At 46.9% G+C, this 20,552-nt stretch overlaps 1 protein-coding gene across 1 annotated transcript in view; it reads left to right on the top strand.

Moving 5' to 3' along the window:
- The first annotated feature begins 9,872 nt into the window (after nt 1-9,872).
- LOC138363182 (uncharacterized) overlaps nt 9,873-20,552 on the top strand; it is a 127,255-nt gene continuing 116,575 nt past the window's right edge. The window contains exons 1-2 of the mRNA XM_069322175.1: nt 9,873-9,907; nt 10,833-11,802. Coding sequence (XP_069178276.1) covers nt 9,873-9,907; nt 10,833-11,802 — 1,005 coding nt within the window. The remainder of the gene's footprint in view (nt 9,908-10,832; nt 11,803-20,552) is intronic.

Consider the following 20,552-nt stretch of genomic DNA (forward strand, 5'->3'; position numbering starts at 1 on the left):
TGACAATTTCATTAAATGTTGGACGATCTCCAAATTACATATTTGTATTGCAATCGTGAAGAGGAAATCCAACCCTGCTTCCTTAATTGCAACAACTGCATTAACCTGCAGTTTAGTATAAAGTTTTTATTCGTGCTGTTTAGAATGTTATTTCAAGTCTTGTTTGGAGTGATATTTGTATACCTGTTTTAAAGCACTGTTTAGAACAATGTTTGGAACTCTGTGGAGAGTTAGTCTGAAGTGCTAACTCTGCGGAGAGTTAGTCTGAAGTGCTAACTCTGCGGAGAGTTAGTCTGAAGTGCAGTTTAGAGTTCTGAGTGTTGAGTGATTTGCTAACTGCATTGGTTTCTCATTAGGTGTTCAGACTGCTGGCAGATGTGATGCTTTGTGATATAGTGCAGGCGATGTGTCACAATAACGTGGCTGAAGTATGTTGACCAATCCACACACTGGAAACGTCGTCGTTCCTTCATTGATAGTTATAGTGCTGTTAATAACGAAGTGTAGGGTACTGCTTAGGTAGTGGGTGGAGGGACAATGTTAGTGTTGTTTTGAGAGCTGACGAGTATTGTGGATGCGTGTGGTGATATACGGAGTGATGTTTGGAATTGTGTTTCATTTGTGCGTTGAACTAATTATACTCATCAAATTTTGCTTGCATGGCTGCTGCAGTTCTTTGGCTATCTATCGAGCAGTTCTTTGCCTATCTATCGAGGCAGTTCTCTGGCTATCTATCGAGGCAGCTCTTGGGTTATATATCGAGGCAGTTCTTCGGCTATCTATCGAGGCAGCTCTAGGGTTATCTTTTCAGCATTCGGTTCTCGAATACAATGGTGCCGGATATAATAGATGTATATCATATCTACATTTAAATATGTATGTATATCATTTGCCTCGGCTAATCCTCCTCCTTTCCTCCCTTTCCTCCCTAGTCTGAAGATAAACAAATGTTTCCTTAGATTACTGTGGCTTATTTGCCTCTCTGGCTTCCGTTAATGCAGAGAACTGGTCTCAAGAACGTGGCCGAGACAACTAACACAACCTACACGTACTCTAAGGAAAGCGGCGATGTTTCGGCCTTTCTTGGCTTTGTTGCCTTTCTCAGTACACTGATAACTGCTCTGATCTTCATAGCATGCGAGATAGGAATAAACTATGTGCTCTCTAATTTTTTTCTGTCTCTATCTCTTATTTTCTTCTTGTCTCTCTCTTTTTCTCTCTGAATTTATTAACATGATGGGTTTAATCTCAATCCCGTTTCAGCTTACTGTAATTCGTTTAGTTTCTATTTTCATCAGCGTTTAATGCTTTCTGGTTTCCACTTACACCTCACGTGCTCTCTGGCCTTTTAATGGCTTCCTTTTATATCTCAGATGTGACTTATTATACGTCCAGGACCGGCCAAAACGTCGCCACTTATCATTCTCCTCATACGGCTGGGTTGGCTTAATGGCCAAATGCGCGTTAGTCCATCCACCAAACACATTTTTTATATGGAAAACTATTAAATTTTACACATGACTCCTACCTGATAACGTCCTAACATTACTCGAGCAGGGGTTCACTGTGCTTCCTGTGTTCGAGTCGCACTCATATAGATGGCTCATGCAAGTACTACTTACTGCTTACTGGAACCAAGACCAAACCTGACCTTTCTTATACCCCAACATTATGCTGTAGGTTATCTTGAGGTTATCTTGAGATGATTTCGGGGCTTTTTTTAGTGTCCTCGCGGCCCGGTCCTCGACCAGGCCTCCACCCCCAGGAAGCAGCCCGTGACAGCTGACTAACACCCAGGTACCTATTTTACTGCTAGGTAACAGGGGCATAGGGTGAAAGAAACTCTGCCCATTGTTTCTCGCCGGCGCCTGGGATTGAACCCAGGACCACAAGATCACAAGTCCAGCGTGCTGTCCGCTCGGCCGACCGGCTCCCCAATATGTAAATTATTATTTATTTACATATTAGAAAATAAGGAACCTGATGATGAGTTATTATGGTTATATGTCAGTGGCTCTTGGCTGTTAAGGATGGTAATACTTTAGGTTAAATCTTGAGTTATTGTTAGTGTTAGTAGAGACATGTCTCTCGTTAGTAGAGACATGTCTCTCGTTAGTAGAGACATGTCTCTCGTTAGTAGAGACATGTCTCTCGTTAGTAGAGACATGTCTCTCGTTAGTACAGACATGTCTCTCGTTAGTAGAGACATGTCTCTCGTTAGTAGAGACATGTCTCTCGTTAGTAGAGACATGTCTCTCGTTAGTAGAGACATGTCTCTCGTTAGTAGAGACATGTCTCTCGTTAGTACAGACATGTCTCTCGTTAGTAGAGACATGTCTCTCGTTAGTAGAGACATGTCTCTCGTTAGTAGAGACATGTCTCTCGTTAGTAGAGACATGTCTCTCGTTAGTACAGACATGTCTCTCGTTAGTACAGACATGTCTCTCGTTAGTAGAGACATGTCTCTCGTTAGTACAGACATGTCTCTCGTTAGTAGAGACATGTCTCTCGTTAGTACAGACATGTCTCTGACACATGTAATTAGACAAACATATTCCTACCTTCTATGGCGTGTCCCACCCCTTTAACCCCCCCCCCCTTATTATTTCCCAGAAAATAGTCCAACACAGAAATATTAATTTTATTTCAAGTATTTTTATCATTGTCATTGTTATAGTTATAATATTTGGTAAAATAATAAAAATAAAAATACTACTACTACTACTACTACTACTACTACTACTACTACTACTACTACCACCACCACCACATCCACTACTACTACTACTACTACTACTACTACTACTACTACTACTACTACCACCACCACATCCACTACTACTACTACTACTACTACTACTACTACTACTACTACTACTACTACTACTACTACTACTACCACCACCACCACATCCACTACTACTACTACTACTACTACTACTACTACTACCACCAACACATCCACTACTACTTCTACTACTACTACTACTACTACTACTACTACTACTACTACTACTACTACTACTACTACTACTACTACTACTACCACCACCACATCCACTACTACTACTACTAGTACTACTACTACTACTACCACCACCACATCCACTACTACTACTACTACTACTACTACTACTACTACTACTACTACTACTACTACTACTACTACTACTACTACTACCACCACCACATCCACTACTACTACTACTACTACTACTACTACTACTACTACTACTACTACTACTACTAATACTACTACCACCACCACATCCACTACTACTACTACTACTACTACTACTACTAACAATAATAATAATAATAAATCCATTCAGTTCCCGTGAAACAAAAGCAGAGGAGACAAGGGAACAGGTTGTGTAGCCAGGCCACAGTCTGGTCGAGGGGATCAGGCCCCGCCACACCACCTCATGTTTATGAATGAACTGGTACACTGGAGGCTGCATCTCGCATGACACGTGTACAGGATATACAAACAACATGAATTGAGTAATGTCCAATTCATGGTTCCTGACGTACTAACTGCCTGAGCAGTGAAAGTAACGGTGATGTTGAGTAGAATGGGAGGAGACTGAGTGAAATGTTGACCACAAAGACAGACATAAAGATGAAATAAAAGACTGAAATGGCACAATAAGTTGACATTTAACTATCATAAAAATACAGTTAGATAAAAGTAAATAGTATAATTACACGAATATGCACAGATACGACCCCTCACATCTCACTGCGGGCTCACCATAGTCCGTGCTACTTGGAACTTTGTGTTCCGGGTAGCGAATCTTAAACAACAACAGCTACCTCACATCTTCCACTCATCCCAACCTATCCTTTCCCTATGCGATTCCCACTCTTCTGTGCATCCCCTTCCTTGCCCATTTCCCTTCTCCGTTCCACCATTCCCCCCTTCCTTCCTCGTAGCAGTTCTGATGAGTTAGTGGAACGCATTATTGCCACTACCTCTGTTATTGTTCCTGCAGCTGTTGCTCCTGTTGCTGTGATCGCCTCGTTGCCAGACGACGCAGTTACAAGGGGAAAATGATTTGTGCAATGAATGTTGCATTTGCTGCCGGAACAGCTGCGTCACGTCTTACACTACTTACTCCAGTACGCCCACTTCCAGTGGTGTCAAGGGCACCACCGGTCCTACCAGTACTCTTGCTACTGGTATTATTGCTGGGACGAGTACCACTACTACTGTTGCTACTGGTATTATTGCTGGTACGAGGATCACTACTACTGTTGCTACTGGTATTATTGCTGGGACGAGTACCACTACTACTGTTGCTACGATGGCTACTACTGTTGCGACTGTTCTTGCTACTAGTACTGCTACTACAATTAATACTTGTGCTAGTAATATTGAGACAATATTAATTAGTCTTCAGCACTAAACCTCAGGGTCAAAGTCAGTCAATGAGTGGGTTAACTATAGTTGTTGCTGCTTCTGCTGCTTCCTGCTTCTGCTGCTTCCTGCTACTGCTTCCTTCTGCTGCTTCTGCTATTTTTACTTTCAACTATTTTTTCCCCGAGGATTCGTGAACTACGAGACCACGAAATTCGAACTTTGAGCAGAATAAATTTCAAAAACTTAGAGAGCAATATGAATTGATGTTAAAGGTGATTTATATATGATAAATAACTAAAGGAATCATAAACAAAAAAGTACTTTCACCGACAGAGTCTTAGAACACTTGAGGTTAGATATTGTAAGTGGTATTGCCATCCAACCCTTTATCAAGTGGCATAAACAAATATACTGAATATACAGATTGTAGTTTAATACAATAGGCCAAATACTAATTTCTTTCATGAATACATCTCAGGTGAGAAGTTATTTATTTTTGTTTCCATCAGTTTTAGCTGATTGAGAATGAAGATTTTCTCTCTCTCTCTCTCTCTCTCTCTCTCTCTCTCTCTCTCTCTCTCTCTCTCTCTCTCTCTCTCTCTCTCTCTCTCTCTCACTCTCTATAACTCTCTCTCTCTCTCTCTCTCTCTCTCTCTCTCTCTCTCTCTCTCTCTCTCTCTCTCTCTCTCTCTCTCTCTCTCTCTCTCTCTCTCTCTCTCTCACCCATTTCTCCTCCTCTCCACTCCCTCCTCCATCAGTCGCTTCACCATTTCAAGAGCGTACGAGGATCTCTCAGATAAATGGTCACGTTGACAAGGTATTGGGCCCGGCTGGGACTCTGGGAACCTTTACTGGAAACTGACAAAAATTGTATTAGATAATTACTCTGTGACGTATTGCGCATCGTCATGAATCATCTACGTATATAATGATTGAAAGGATTTAGATTTACAAGAAAAAATCGAGAGAGAGAGAGAGAGAGAGAGAGAGAGAGAGAGAGAGAGAGAGAGAGAGAGAGAGAGAGAGAGAGAGAGAGAGAGAGAGAGAGAGAGAGAGAGAGAGAGAGAGAGAGAGAGAGAGAGAGAGAGAGAGAGAGAAAGAAAGAGAGAGAGAGAGAGAGAGAGAGAGAGTGAGAGACACTTTGACTTATTCTCCAGCATTTTGGATGTACAACAAAACTAACATTGAGAGAGAGACATAAGACAAGTCTAATGCATTTTACATTACATTGCAGCTGTGCAACATGAAGAAGCAAATCAATCCGAGGTTTCCGGCCTTGAGAATACAATGTTGCCTTCACTGCCTCGTCTCTCCGCTGTTCTCTGTCTCGTCCTCGCCTTATAATTCCCCGTCATAATCAGCTACTTCAGGATGAATGCGCATCTAAGAATCAAGTTTCTCTACTAAGTTTCCTTTCTTCACACAAGTTATTCTCGCCTCGTTATAAATTAAGCAATTGGGCCTTCTGAGGGTTTTTAAGAACTATCTGCTATTTGAGTTCGTCTCAGCATTTGTGATATAGACCCGAATCAACCTGTCGGTCAAACATTACATGATGGAGGACGTCCTAAAAATGCAACCAACGCACAAAATAAATCATTGTATCATTGTATCATTCTAATTCTCTACACTCCTTCCTCCATCAATCGCTTCACCATTCTGAAGAGCGTACCAGGGGCCAGATTCACGAAGCAGTTACGCAAGCACTTACGAACGTGTACATCTTTCCCACAATCTCTGACGGCTTTGGTTACATTTATTAAACAATTTACAAACATGAAAACTTCCCAATCAACTGTTGTTGTTGTTATAAACAGCCTCCTGGTGCTTCGGAGCTCATTAACTGTTTAATAATTGTAAACAAAGTCGCTAAAAATTGACAAAAGATGTACAAGCTCGTAAGTGCTTGGGTAACTGCTTCGTGAATCTGGCCCCCTGGGTCTTAACACCAAGGTAATCTACGTTGGATTAGCGATTCCTCTGAAAGACTCTTGCTAGAATATGCAAGTTTGGTAGAAAAAAATGTATATCACAGTAAATGTTATAACTCCTGAAGGTTACGGGATCATGGATCTCATCTGGCTGGGATGAAGTAGGCATATAAGCTGTCACTGTACAGCTCTAGGGAATCCCAGACCCGAGCCGCTGTTCTGCATGTTGCTGGCTTCCAGACCCAACAATTTCGCAGCTGCATTAGCGACAAGACGCCTAAGGGAATTCACAACAGTGAATTCTTGATTTTTCACGTTATATTCTCTGAGAACACAGAGTAACGCACCACGTTATAGAGCTCGGAGAGTTTAGGAACAGTGCTAAGCAGTTATGGTCTTGGTATAATACTTGGGTTCGTTCTCGACTTACGGTCTCGAATCTCAGGTTCGAATCTCGAGCGGGACAGAAATGATTGGGCACGTTTCTGTTCACCTAGCAGTAAATTGGTACCTGGGAGTTTGAGAACCCTTGTCGAGATGCATCCGGGAAGGGCCAGTTTTTCAATCTTTGGAATTATATATAGATAGCTTTGATAGATAGATACCAAGATAGACTTTGATACCAGCCTAACGTATGCACATACACAGGCTGTCTGTCCCCGACAAAATCTCTCTCTCTCTCTCTCTCTCTCTCTCTCTCTCTCTCTCTCTCTCTCTCTCTCTCTCTCTCTCTCTCTCTCTCTCTCTCTCTCTCTCTCTCTCTCTTTCTCTCTCCTATTTCCTTCTTCTCTTTATGATCGCGATCTCGTTAACCAATCACGCAACACTCTTGCAGCGCTTCTTCTCTATCAACCAATCACAGACCTGAATACACATTCTGTCAACCAATCACACCTGCCTGCACATTCTGTCAACCAATCACACCTGCCTGCGCATTCTGTCAATCAATCACACCTGCCTGCACATTCTGTCAACCAAGCACACCTGCCTGCACATTCTGTCAACCAGTCACACCTGCCTGCACATTCTGTCAACCAGTCACACCTGCCTGCACATTCTGTCAACCAAGCACACCTGCCTGCGCATTCTGTCAACCAGTCACACCTGCCTGCACATTCTGTCAACCAGTCACACCTGCCTGCACATTCTGTCAACCAATCACAGCTGCCTGCACATTCTGTCAATCAATCACACCTGCCTGCACATTCTGTCAACCAGTCACACCTGCCTGCACATTCTGTCAACCAGTCACACCTGCCTGCACATTCTGTCAACCAGTCACACCTGCCTGCACATTCTGTCAACCAGTCACACCTGCCTGCACATTCTGTCAACCAGTCACACCTGCCTGCACATTCTGTCAACCAAGCACACCTGCCTGCACATTCTGTCAACCTATCAATCTCGAGCGAGTACTCACACTCACCAGATCACTCTCGAGCGAGTACTCACACTCACCAGATCACTCTCGAGCGAGTGCTCACACTCACCAGATCACTCTCGAGCGAGTACTCTCACTCACCAGACCACTCTCGAGCGAGTACTCACACTCACCAGATCACTCTCGAGCGAGTACTCACACTCACCAGATCACTCTCGAGCGAGTACTCACACTCCCCAGATCACTCTCGAGCGAGTACTCACACTCACCAGATCACTCTCGAGCGAGTGCTCACACTCACCAGATCACTCTCGAGCGAGTACTCACACTCACCAGATCACTCTCGAGCGAGTGCTCACACTCACCAGATCACTCTCGAGCGAGTACTCACACTCACCAGATCACTCTCGAGCGAGTACTCACACTCACCAGATCACTCTCGAGCGAGTGCTCACACTCACCAGATCACTCTCGAGCGAGTACTCACACTCACCAGATCACTCTCGAGCGAGTGCTCACACTCACCAGATCACTCTCGAGCGAGTACTCACACTCACCAGATCACTCTCGAGCGAGTACTCACACTCACCAGATCACTCTCGAGCGAGTGCTCACACTCACCAGATCACTCTCGAGCGAGTACTCACACTCACCAGATCACTCTCGAGCGAGTGCTCACACTCACCAGATCACTCTCGAGCGAGTACTCACACTCACCAGATCACTCTCGAGCGAGTACTCACACTCACCAGATCACTCATACTCTCCTCATCTCCACATCATCAAAGAGCTCCAGCTTTACCGTGTTCATCGGTAAGTCAGAGTCGTATCATCGTCGTATTTTAACTTTCAGGAAACTTATTTTGGCTTAAGACCCGAAAGAAGAAGCACTCGTGGCAACTTCTAAGGTCCTCATTAGAGCATCTTATAATGACTATGTCTCCAGGTGGACAGGCGGGAGTTGAGAAGGAAGGGGCAGGAGGAGTGAGGGAGAGAGGAAGGGACATAGTGGTGTGGGTAGAGAGGAAATGGAGAGAAAACCACACACTAGAAGGTGAAGGGACGACGACGTTTCGGTCCGTCCTGGACCATTCTCAAGTCGATTGAGAATGGTTCATATATATATCCATATATAGACATGGATGAAATGAGTAGGAAGGAGAACGGTGATACAAGAGGAAAGATGATGATAAAGTGGGAAAATAAAGAAAAATGAGAGAAGTTGAATAATGAGAAATGTGAATTATAACAGGAAAGAAGTGAGAAAAGGTAACAAGAATTGTCTGTTACTGAGGGCTTGACAGCTGAGTGGACAGCGCTTCAGATTCGTAGTCCTGAGGTTCCGGGTTCGATCCCCGGCGGAGGCGAAAACAATTTTGGCAGAATTTCTTTTACCCTGATACTCCTCTTCACCTAGCAGTAAATAGGTACCTGGGAGATAGACAGCTGCTACGGGCTGCTTCCTGGGGCTGTTTAAAAAAAAAGGAGGCCTAGTCGAGGACCGGGTCGCGGGGATGCTAAGCTCCGAAATCATCTCAAGATAACCAAGATACTCACCAGATTGTCTTCAGGGTCTGTGAGTAACGCCTCACGTTCACCACTTTGTGGTAGTAACTTTATTAATAAAAGCTGAGAGTGATCACACACTGTAACACACACTGTACTCAAGCTGAGAGTGATCACACACTGTAACACACACTGTACTCAAGCTGAGAGTGATCACACACTGTAACACACACTGTACTCAAGCTGAGAGTGATCACACACTGTAACACACACTGTACTCAAGCTGAGAGTGATCACACACTGTAACACACACTGTACTCAAGCTGAGAGTGATCACACACTGTAACACACACTGTACTCAAGCTGAGAGTGATCACACACTGTAACACACACTGTACTCAAGCTGAGATTGATCACACACTGTAACACACACTGTACTCAAGCTGAGATTGATCACACACTGTAACACACACTGTACTCAAGCTGAGAGTGATCACACACTGTAACACACACTGTACTCAAGCTGAGAGTGATCACACACTGTAACACACACTGGACTCAAGCTGAGAGTGATCACACACTGTGTACACTCACACCTTGTACAGAAAATGCGGACGACCTCATCCGATACAGGAGAGGAACATAACAGACATGTGAACAAAGAACAAAATAACTGGAGCAGCAGGGTAAGATGTTCACCTCCTGCTTGACGTTCGAGGACCGAACGTAAGTAAACATATGTAAACATATGTAAACATATGTAAACATATGTAAACATATGTAAAAAACAGAGAATGAAATTAATCTGAAAAAAATTACGTTTGCTTCATATAGATAAAATACATGTGTATATTTCAACCATTTGGGCTGGACGGTAGAGCGACGGTCTCGCTTCATGCAGGTCCGTGTTCAATCCCCGACCGTCCAAGTGGTTGGGGCACCATTCCTTCCCCCCCGTCCCATCCCAAATCCTTATCCAGACCCCTTCCCAGGGCTATATTGTCGTAATGGCTTCGCGCATTCCCCTGATAATCCCTTCTCTTGCGAGTATATTTATAACTATATAATATTTACTTCATGTTCATCACAGACCCTGTGCATCCACCACGTGACAGGCTGTCAACGATCCTGTATGACAACCACGTGACAGGCTGTCAACGATCTTGTATGACAACCACGTGACAGGCTGTCAACGATCTTGTATGACAACCACGTGACAGGCTGTCAACGATCTTGTATGACAACCACGTGACAGGCTGTCAACGATCATGTATGACAACCACGTGACAGGCTGTCAACGATCTTGTATGACAACCACGTGACAGGTTGTCAACGATCTTGTATGACAACCACGTGACAGGCTGTCAACGATCTTGTATGACAACCACGTGACAGGCTGTCAACGATCATGTATGACAACCACGTGACAGGCTGTCAACGATCTTGTATGACAACCACGTGACAGGCTGTCAACGATCTTGTATGACAACCACGTGACAGGCTGTCAACGATCTTGTATGACCGCCACCTGACAGGCTGTCAACGATCTTGTATGACCGCCACCTGACAGGCTGTCAACATGTCTCAGCATTATCTTACGCATCTTCATTGCTTGACTGCAATATATTCATTCCCTTCCTTAATCACCCAGTCTCTCAATTAGCCTTCTAATTCCCTCCACCTTCTACTCTCCACCCTTCCTTTACTCCACAACCTTCCTCTACTCCACACCCTTCCTCTACTCCCCACCCTTCCTCTACTCCCCACCCTTCCTCTACTCCACACCCTTCCTCTACTCCACACCCTTCCTCTACTCCCCACCCTTCCTCTACTCCCCACCCTTCCTCTACTCCACACCCTTCCTCTACTCCCCACCCTTCCTCTACTCCCCACCCTTCCTCTACTCCACACCCTTCCTCTACTCCACACCCTTCCTCTACTCCCCACCCTTCCTCTACTCCACACCCTTCCTCTACTCCACACCCTTCCTCTACTCCCCACCCTTCCTCTACTCCACACCCTTCCTCTACTCCACACCCTTCCTCTACTCCCCACCCTTCCTCTACTCCACACCCTTCCTCTACTCCACACCCTTCCTCTACTCCACACCCTTCCTCTACTCCACACCCTTCCTCTACTCCCCACCCTTCCTCTACTCCACACCCTTCCTCTACTCCACACCCTTCCTCTACTCCCCACCCTTCCTCTACTCCCCACCCTTCCTCTACTCCCCACCCTTCCTCTACTCCACACCCTTCCTCTACTCCCCACCCTTCCTCTACTCCCCACCCTTCCTCTACTCCCCACCCTTCCTCTACTCCACACCCTTCCTCTACTCCACACCCTTCCTCTACTCCACACCCTTCCTCTACTCCACACCCTTCCTCTACTCCACACCCTTCCTCTACTCCACACCCTTCCTCTACTCCACACCCTTCCTCTACTCCACACCCTTCCTCTACTCCCCACCCTTCCTCTACTCCCCACCCTTCCTCTACTCCCCACCCTTCCTCTACTCCACACCCTTCCTCTACTCCACACCCTTCCTCTACTCCCCACCCTTCCTCTACTCCACACTTTCCTCTACTCCACACCCTTCCTCTACTCCCCACCCTTCCTCTGCTCCCCACCCTTCCTCTACTCCACACCCTTCCTCTACTCCACACCCTTCATCTACTCCACACCCTTCCTCTACTCCCCACCCTTCCTCTACTCCACACCCTTCCTCTACTCCCCACCCTTCCTCTACTCCCCACCCTTCCTCTACTCCCCACCCTTCCTCTACTCCCCACCCTTCCTCTACTCCCCACCCTTCCTCTACTCCCCACCCTTCCTCTACTCCCCACCCTTCCTCTACTCCACACACTTCCTCTACTCCCCACCCTTCCTCTACTCCCCACCCTTCCTCTACTCCCCACCCTTCCTCTACTCCCCACCCTTCCTCTACTCCCCACCCTTCCTCTACTCCCCACCCTTCCTCTACTCCCCACCCTTCCTCTACTCCCCACCCTTCCTCTACTCCCCACCCTTCCTGTACTCCCCACCCTTCCTCTACTCCCCACCCTTCCTCTACTCCACACCCTTCCTCTACTCCACACCCTTCCTCTACTCCACACCCTTCCTCTACTCCCCACCCTTCCTCTACTCCCCACCCTTCCTCTACTCCCCACCCTTCCTCTACTCCCCACCCTTCCTCTACTCCCCACCCTTCCTGTACTCCCCACCCTTCCTGTACTCCCCACCCTTCCTCTACTCCCCACCCTTCCTCTACTCCCCACCCTTCCTCTACTCCACACCCTTCCTCTACTCCACACCCTTCCTCTACTCCCCACCCTTCCTCTACTCCCCACCCTTCCTCTACTCCCCACCCTTCCTCTACTCCCCACCCTTCCTCTACTCCCCACCCTTCCTCTACTCCCCACCCTTCCTGTACTCCCCACCCTTCCTGTACTCCCCACCCTTCCTCTACTCCACACCCTTCCTCTACTCCACACCCTTCCTCTACTCCCCACCCTTCCTGTACTCCCCACCCTTCCTCTACTCCACACCCTTCCTCTACTCCCCACCCTTCCTCTACTCCACACCCTTCCTCTACTCCACACTACCAACAAAACACTACTTCCAGCAGCTCGCCACCCTTCGCCTTCTCCCTCACTCTCCTCCTTCACATCAATTACCCTCCCTCCCTCCCTCCCTCCCTCCCTCCCTCCCTTCCCTTACCATAAAGGTCAAGGCCTTACCTTGAGTTATCGACGATCAGTTTGTTAATTGCGGTAATTGTTGGAGAAGAGCGTGGGCGTCTGGGGGGTTGGAGAAGGGGGAGGAGAGAGAGAGAGAGAGAGAGAGAGAGAGAGAGACAGAGAGAGAGAGAGAGAGAGAGAGAGAGAGAGAGAGAGAGAGAGAATGAGTACGAGAGAACTGAAAGTAACTCTGTTAATAAGACGATTATAGGCTCGGTATCCAGAGGAACTTTTCCAGTGAGAAAAGGGGAAGACAGAGCTAAGCAAAAATCGCACACTCACACACACACACATGCAGCCAAGTGGACAGTGCTCTGCGGTCGTGTTCCTGAGGGCCCCAGTTCGATTCCCGGTCGAGGCAGAAACAAATGGGGCAGAGATTTTATTTCACTTGATGTCCCTGATCGCTTAGCAGTAAATATATACCTGTGAGTGTGTTAGAGATAAATATATATATAGTAAATATAATAGTGAAAAGATATTGGTTAGAAAGGCGGGGTTCAATAGATAAAAGCTTGATTCTATAGGCATAAATAGTAATTAGGAAATAAACACACACTTACGCGCACACACACACACACACACACACACACACACACACACACACACATACACACACACACACACACGCACACACACACACACACACACACACACACACTACAAGATGACCTAGACAGACTGAGTGAATGGTCCAACAAATGGCTGTTGAAGTTCAACCCGAGTAAATGCAAAGTAATGAAAATAGGCAGTGGAAATAGGAGGCCAGATACAGGATACAGAATAGGAGATGAAGTACTTAATGAAACGAACAGAGAGAAAGATCTAGGAGTTGATATCACACCAAGCCTGTCTCCTGAAGCCCACATAAAAAGAATAACGTCTGCGGCATATGCGAGGCTGGCTAACATCAGAACAGCGTTCAGGAACCTGTGTAAGGAATCATTCAGAATCTTGTACACCACATATGTAAGACCAATCCTGGAGTATGCGGCCCCAGCATGGAGCCCGTACCTTGTCAAGCACAAGACGAAGCTGGAAAAAGTCCAAAGGTATGCCACTAGACTAGTCCCAGAACTAAGAGGCATGAGTTACGAGGAAAGGCTGCGGGAAATGCATCTTACGACACTGGAAGACAGAAGAGTAAGGGGAGACATGATCACAACCTACAAAATCCTCATAGGAATCGACCGGGTAAACAAAGGATAAACTATTCAACACTGGTGGGACGCGAACAAGGGGACACAGGTGGAAACTGAGTACCCACATGAGCCACAGAGACGTTAGAAGGAACTTTTTCAGTGTGTTACGGCCCTCTCGGGACGCAACGGGGTTCTCACTCTGATGTTGTTAGAGGAAGATATATGTATCCGTTCCCAAGCCAGTAGTGGCTATCAAGGGATGAGATCCGTGACGCAAGTAACTTAAAAGGGAGTAGGGAAAGAAAGTTAAGAACTTAATATTATAATGTTCACCATCACCATTTAAATATATAGAATTAAAACGTACACAAGGGGGAGGGGTATTAACACTTTACAAAGGGGATCATGCACAATCTAGTCTTCTGCTGAAGACTCTGGTGCCATAACTCTCGGTGCTTTCTTCGTGGCCTCACTACGTGTCCTCTAAGAATGCCGAGCCTACCCTGGCCACAGGTCAGCCAAAACACAGGTCCACTGGGGGCACCGTCGTGGAGGCCGTCAACCACACGTCCAGCAGGTCTGCTGGCAGGTACTGAGCCACCAAGGCTGGTACGGCCACTCCACGAACGATAAAAGGGGTACGCCCTAGACAGGAGTCTCGTGTGATATCACCAATCACCCTCCTGTCCTCAATACCCCAGTGGATTATCGTCTCCAACCGTCGGTCCCGGGTAAATCCTTTCACTGCCACTCCACTGGCAGGCTTAACACACCACAGTGTTCTTCCGGGGGGACGACGTCACAACAGCTGCAGCAAACTTCACAGTATGGAGACTGGCTGCCTCGGGTAGACTGACTCCACCTTCAACACAGTGGTCCCAGGTCGGCTCTGTAAGCAGACACGTCATCAGTAACTGGGACACTAATACACCACACTCACAGGCTCAGATACTAACACCTGACGTATCCAGTCCATAGATGGCGCTGTCGTCGGAGCACCACCTCACCAGAGGTCAGGAGCGGCGGTGTTGAGCGCTGAACCAGACTGGAAACTGGTCCTCGAGGCCAGTACACGCTGTCCTCACTAGGTGTCGTCGTCCGTTTGGTGGGGGTTTCGGGAGCTGACCCACAGATGGCGTAGTTGTTACCGCTCCTTGCTCGGACGCTGGATCCGGGTTCGTAACACAGTGTCAGAGTAGTTAACGGATGGAATGCATTAGGCAGTGATGTGGTGGAGGCAGACTCCATACACAGTTTTAAATGTAGATATGATAGAGCCCAGTAGGCTCAGGAATCTGTACACCAGTTGATTGACAGTTGAGAGGCGGGACCATAGAGCCAAAGCTCAACCCCCGCAAGCACAAATAGGTGAGTACAAATAGGTGAGTACACACACACACACACACACACACACACACACACACACACACACACACACACACACACAGACAGAGAGTAATGAAACAGACACAGACAGAGAGTAATGAAACAGACAGAGAGAAAGATCTAGGAGTTGATATCACACCAAACCTGTCTCCTGAAGCCCACATAAAGAGAATAACGTCTGCGGCATATGCGAGGCTGGCTAACATCAGAACGGCGTTCAGGAACCTGTGTAAGGAATCATTCAGAATCTTGTACACCACATATGTAAGACCAATCCTGGAGTATGCGGCCCCAGCATGGAGCCCGTACCTTGTCAAGCACAAGACGAAGCTGGAAAAAGTCCAAAGGTATGCTACTAGACTAGTCCCAGAACTAAGAGGCATGAGTTATGAGGAAAGGCTGCGGGAAATGCACCTCACGACACTGGAAGACAGAAGAGTAAGGGGGGACATGATCACAACCTACAAAATCCTCAGGGGAATCGACCGGGTAAACAAGGATGAACTTTTCAACACTGGTGGGACGCGAACAAGGGGACACAGGTGGAAGCTGAGTACCCAAATGAGCCACAGAGACGTTAGAAAGAACTTTTTCAGTGTCAGAGTAGTTAGCAAATGGAATGCATTAGGAAGTGATGTGGTGGAGGCTGACTCCATTCACAGTTTCAAATGTAGATATGATAGAGCCCAATAGGCTCAGGAATCTGTACACCAGTTGATTGACGGTTGAGAGGCGGGACCAAAGAGCCAGAGCTCAACCCCCGCAAGCACAATTAGGTGAGTACAATTAGGTGAGTACACACACTTACATACATACACACACACTGAAGGCTTTTAGGGCGCTTTACACTGCCTACGTGAGACCAGTCTTAGAGTATGCCGCGCCATCATGGAGTCCTCACCTGAAGAAACATATAAGGAAACTGGAAAAGGTTCAGAAGTTTGCGACGAGGCTTGTTCCAGAGTTACGAGGGATGGGATATGAAGAGCGCCTGAAGGAACTGAGCCTTACGACACTAGAAAAAAGAAGGAGAGGGGGTTTATGATAGGAACGTATAAAATACTCAGGAGAATTGACAAAGTGGAAATAGATGAAATGTTCACATGTAATAGTAACAGAACGAGGGGACATGGGTGGAAGCCGGAAACTCAGATGAGGCACAGAGATGTTAGGAAGTTATCTTTTAGCGTGAGAGTAGTGGAAAAATGGAATGCACTTAAGGAACAGGTTGTGACAGCAAACTTTATTCATAATTTTAAAACTAGATATGATAGGGAAATGGGACTGGAGTCATTGCTGTAAACAACCAATGGCTAGAAAGGCGGGTTCCAAGAGTCAATGCTCGATCCTGCAGGCACAAATAGGTGAGTACAAATAGGCGAGTACACACACACACACACACACACACACACACACACACACACACACACACACACACACACACACACACACACACACACACACACACACACACACACACAAACTGGAGCCGGTGGCCGATCACTGCTCACGTGATCCTGTGATCCCGGGTTCGATCCCGGGAGCCGGCGAGAAACGATAGGTAGAGTTTCTTTCATCCTATGCCCCTGTTACCTAGCAATAAATAGGTACCTGGGAGTTAAGTGTAAGGTATTGAAATTAGGCGAAGAGAGCAGGAGGCTGAACACATGGTACCATCTGGGAGGTGAAATCCTGCAAGAGTCAAATAGAGAGAAAGATCTGGGGATTGATATCACACCGAACCTGTCCCCCAGAGACCCAAATCAAAAGGATATCATCAGCGGCATATGCTAGACTGGCCAACATAAGAACTGTCTTTATAAACTTGAGTAAGGAATCGTTCAGGACCTTGTATACCACTTATGTAAGACCACTCCTGGAGTATGCAGCTCCAGCCTGGAGTCCGTATCTAGTTAAAGACAAGATAACGTTAGAGAAGATTCGGAGGTATGCCATAAGACTCGTCCCGGAACTGAGAGGTATGAGCTACGAGGAAAGGCTAAGGGAGCTGAACCTCACGTTCCTGGAAAACAGAAGATTAAGGGAAGACATGATAACCATCAACTAAATTCTCTGGAGAATTGATAGGGTGGACTCTTTAGCACGGGCGGAACACGAACAAGGGGACACAGATGGAAGCTGGCCGCATACACACTCACACAGGAGGGGGGGTGTATGCGGCCCCAGCATGGAGCCCTTACCTTATCAAGTACAAGACGAAGCTGGAAAAAGTTCAGAGGCATGCCACTAGACTAGTCCTAGAACTAAGAGGCATAAGTTACGAGGAAAGGCTGCGTGAAATGCACCTCACGACACTGGAAGACAGAAGAGTAAGGGGAGACATGATCACAACCTACAAAATCCTCAGAGGAATCGACCGGGTAAACAAAGGATAAACTATTCAACACTGGTGGGACGCGAACAAGGGGACACAGGTGGAAACTGAGTACCCACATGAGCCACAGAGACGTTAGAAGGAACTTTTTCAGTGTGTTACGGCCCTCTCGGGACGCAACGGGGTTCTCACTCTGATGTTGTTAGAGGAAGATATATGTATCCGTTCCCAAGCCAGTAGTGGCTATCAAGGGATGAGATCCGTGACGCAAGTAACTTAAAAGGGAGTAGGGAAAGAAAGTTAAGAACTTAATATTATAATGTTCACCATCACCATTTAAATATATAGAATTAAAACGTACACAAGGGGGAGGGGTATTAACACTTTACAAAGGGGATCATGCACAATCTAGTCTTCTGCTGAAGACTCTGGTGCCATAACTCTCGGTGCTTTCTTCGTGGCCTCACTACGTGTCCTCTAAGAATGCCGAGCCTACCCTGGCCACAGGTCAGCCAAAACACAGGTCCACTGGGGGCACCGTCGTGGAGGCCGTCAACCACACGTCCAGCAGGTCTGCTGGCAGGTACTGAGCCACCAAGGCTGGTACGGCCACTCCACGAACGATAAAAGGGGTACGCCCTAGACAGGAGTCTCGTGTGATATCACCAATCACCCTCCTGTCCTCAATACCCCAGTGGATTATCGTCTCCAACCGTCGGTCCCGGGTAAATCCTTTCACTGCCACTCCACTGGCAGGCTTAACACACCACAGTGTTCTTCCGGGGGGACGACGTCACAACAGCTGCAGCAAACTTCACAGTATGGAGACTGGCTGCCTCGGGTAGACTGACTCCACCTTCAACACAGTGGTCCCAGGTCGGCTCTGTAAGCAGACACGTCATCAGTAACTGGGACACTAATACACCACACTCACAGGCTCAGATACTAACACCTGACGTATCCAGTCCATAGATGGCGCTGTCGTCGGAGCACCACCTCACCAGAGGTCAGGAGCGGCGGTGTTGAGCGCTGAACCAGACTGGAAACTGGTCCTCGAGGCCAGTACACGCTGTCCTCACTAGGTGTCGTCGTCCGTTTGGTGGGGGTTTCGGGAGCTGACCCACAGATGGCGTAGTTGTTACCGCTCCTTGCTCGGACGCTGGATCCGGGTTCGTAACACAGTGTCAGAGTAGTTAACGGATGGAATGCATTAGGCAGTGATGTGGTGGAGGCAGACTCCATACACAGTTTTAAATGTAGATATGATAGAGCCCAGTAGGCTCAGGAATCTGTACACCAGTTGATTGACAGTTGAGAGGCGGGACCATAGAGCCAAAGCTCAACCCCCGCAAGCACAAATAGGTGAGTACAAATAGGTGAGTACACACACACACACACACACACACACACACACACACACACACACACACACACACACACACAGACAGAGAGTAATGAAACAGACACAGACAGAGAGTAATGAAACAGACAGAGAGAAAGATCTAGGAGTTGATATCACACCAAACCTGTCTCCTGAAGCCCACATAAAGAGAATAACGTCTGCGGCATATGCGAGGCTGGCTAACATCAGAACGGCGTTCAGGAACCTGTGTAAGGAATCATTCAGAATCTTGTACACCACATATGTAAGACCAATCCTGGAGTATGCGGCCCCAGCATGGAGCCCGTACCTTGTCAAGCACAAGACGAAGCTGGAAAAAGTCCAAAGGTATGCTACTAGACTAGTCCCAGAACTAAGAGGCATGAGTTATGAGGAAAGGCTGCGGGAAATGCACCTCACGACACTGGAAGACAGAAGAGTAAGGGGGGACATGATCACAACCTACAAAATCCTCAGGGGAATCGACCGGGTAAACAAGGATGAACTTTTCAACACTGGTGGGACGCGAACAAGGGGACACAGGTGGAAGCTGAGTACCCAAATGAGCCACAGAGACGTTAGAAAGAACTTTTTCAGTGTCAGAGTAGTTAGCAAATGGAATGCATTAGGAAGTGATGTGGTGGAGGCTGACTCCATTCACAGTTTCAAATGTAGATATGATAGAGCCCAATAGGCTCAGGAATCTGTACACCAGTTGATTGACGGTTGAGAGGCGGGACCAAAGAGCCAGAGCTCAACCCCCGCAAGCACAATTAGGTGAGTACAATTAGGTGAGTACACACACTTACATACATACACACACACTGAAGGCTTTTAGGGCGCTTTACACTGCCTACGTGAGACCAGTCTTAGAGTATGCCGCGCCATCATGGAGTCCTCACCTGAAGAAACATATAAGGAAACTGGAAAAGGTTCAGAAGTTTGCGACGAGGCTTGTTCCAGAGTTACGAGGGATGGGATATGAAGAGCGCCTGAAGGAACTGAGCCTTACGACACTAGAAAAAAGAAGGAGAGGGGGTTTATGATAGGAACGTATAAAATACTCAGGAGAATTGACAAAGTGGAAATAGATGAAATGTTCACATGTAATAGTAACAGAACGAGGGGACATGGGTGGAAGCCGGAAACTCAGATGAGGCACAGAGATGTTAGGAAGTTATCTTTTAGCGTGAGAGTAGTGGAAAAATGGAATGCACTTAAGGAACAGGTTGTGACAGCAAACTTTATTCATAATTTTAAAACTAGATATGATAGGGAAATGGGACTGGAGTCATTGCTGTAAACAACCAATGGCTAGAAAGGCGGGTTCCAAGAGTCAATGCTCGATCCTGCAGGCACAAATAGGTGAGTACAAATAGGCGAGTAC

The sequence above is a fragment of the Procambarus clarkii genome, chromosome 10, assembly GCF_040958095.1.
Source record: "Procambarus clarkii isolate CNS0578487 chromosome 10, FALCON_Pclarkii_2.0, whole genome shotgun sequence".
Classification (NCBI taxonomy): domain Eukaryota; kingdom Metazoa; phylum Arthropoda; class Malacostraca; order Decapoda; family Cambaridae; genus Procambarus; species Procambarus clarkii.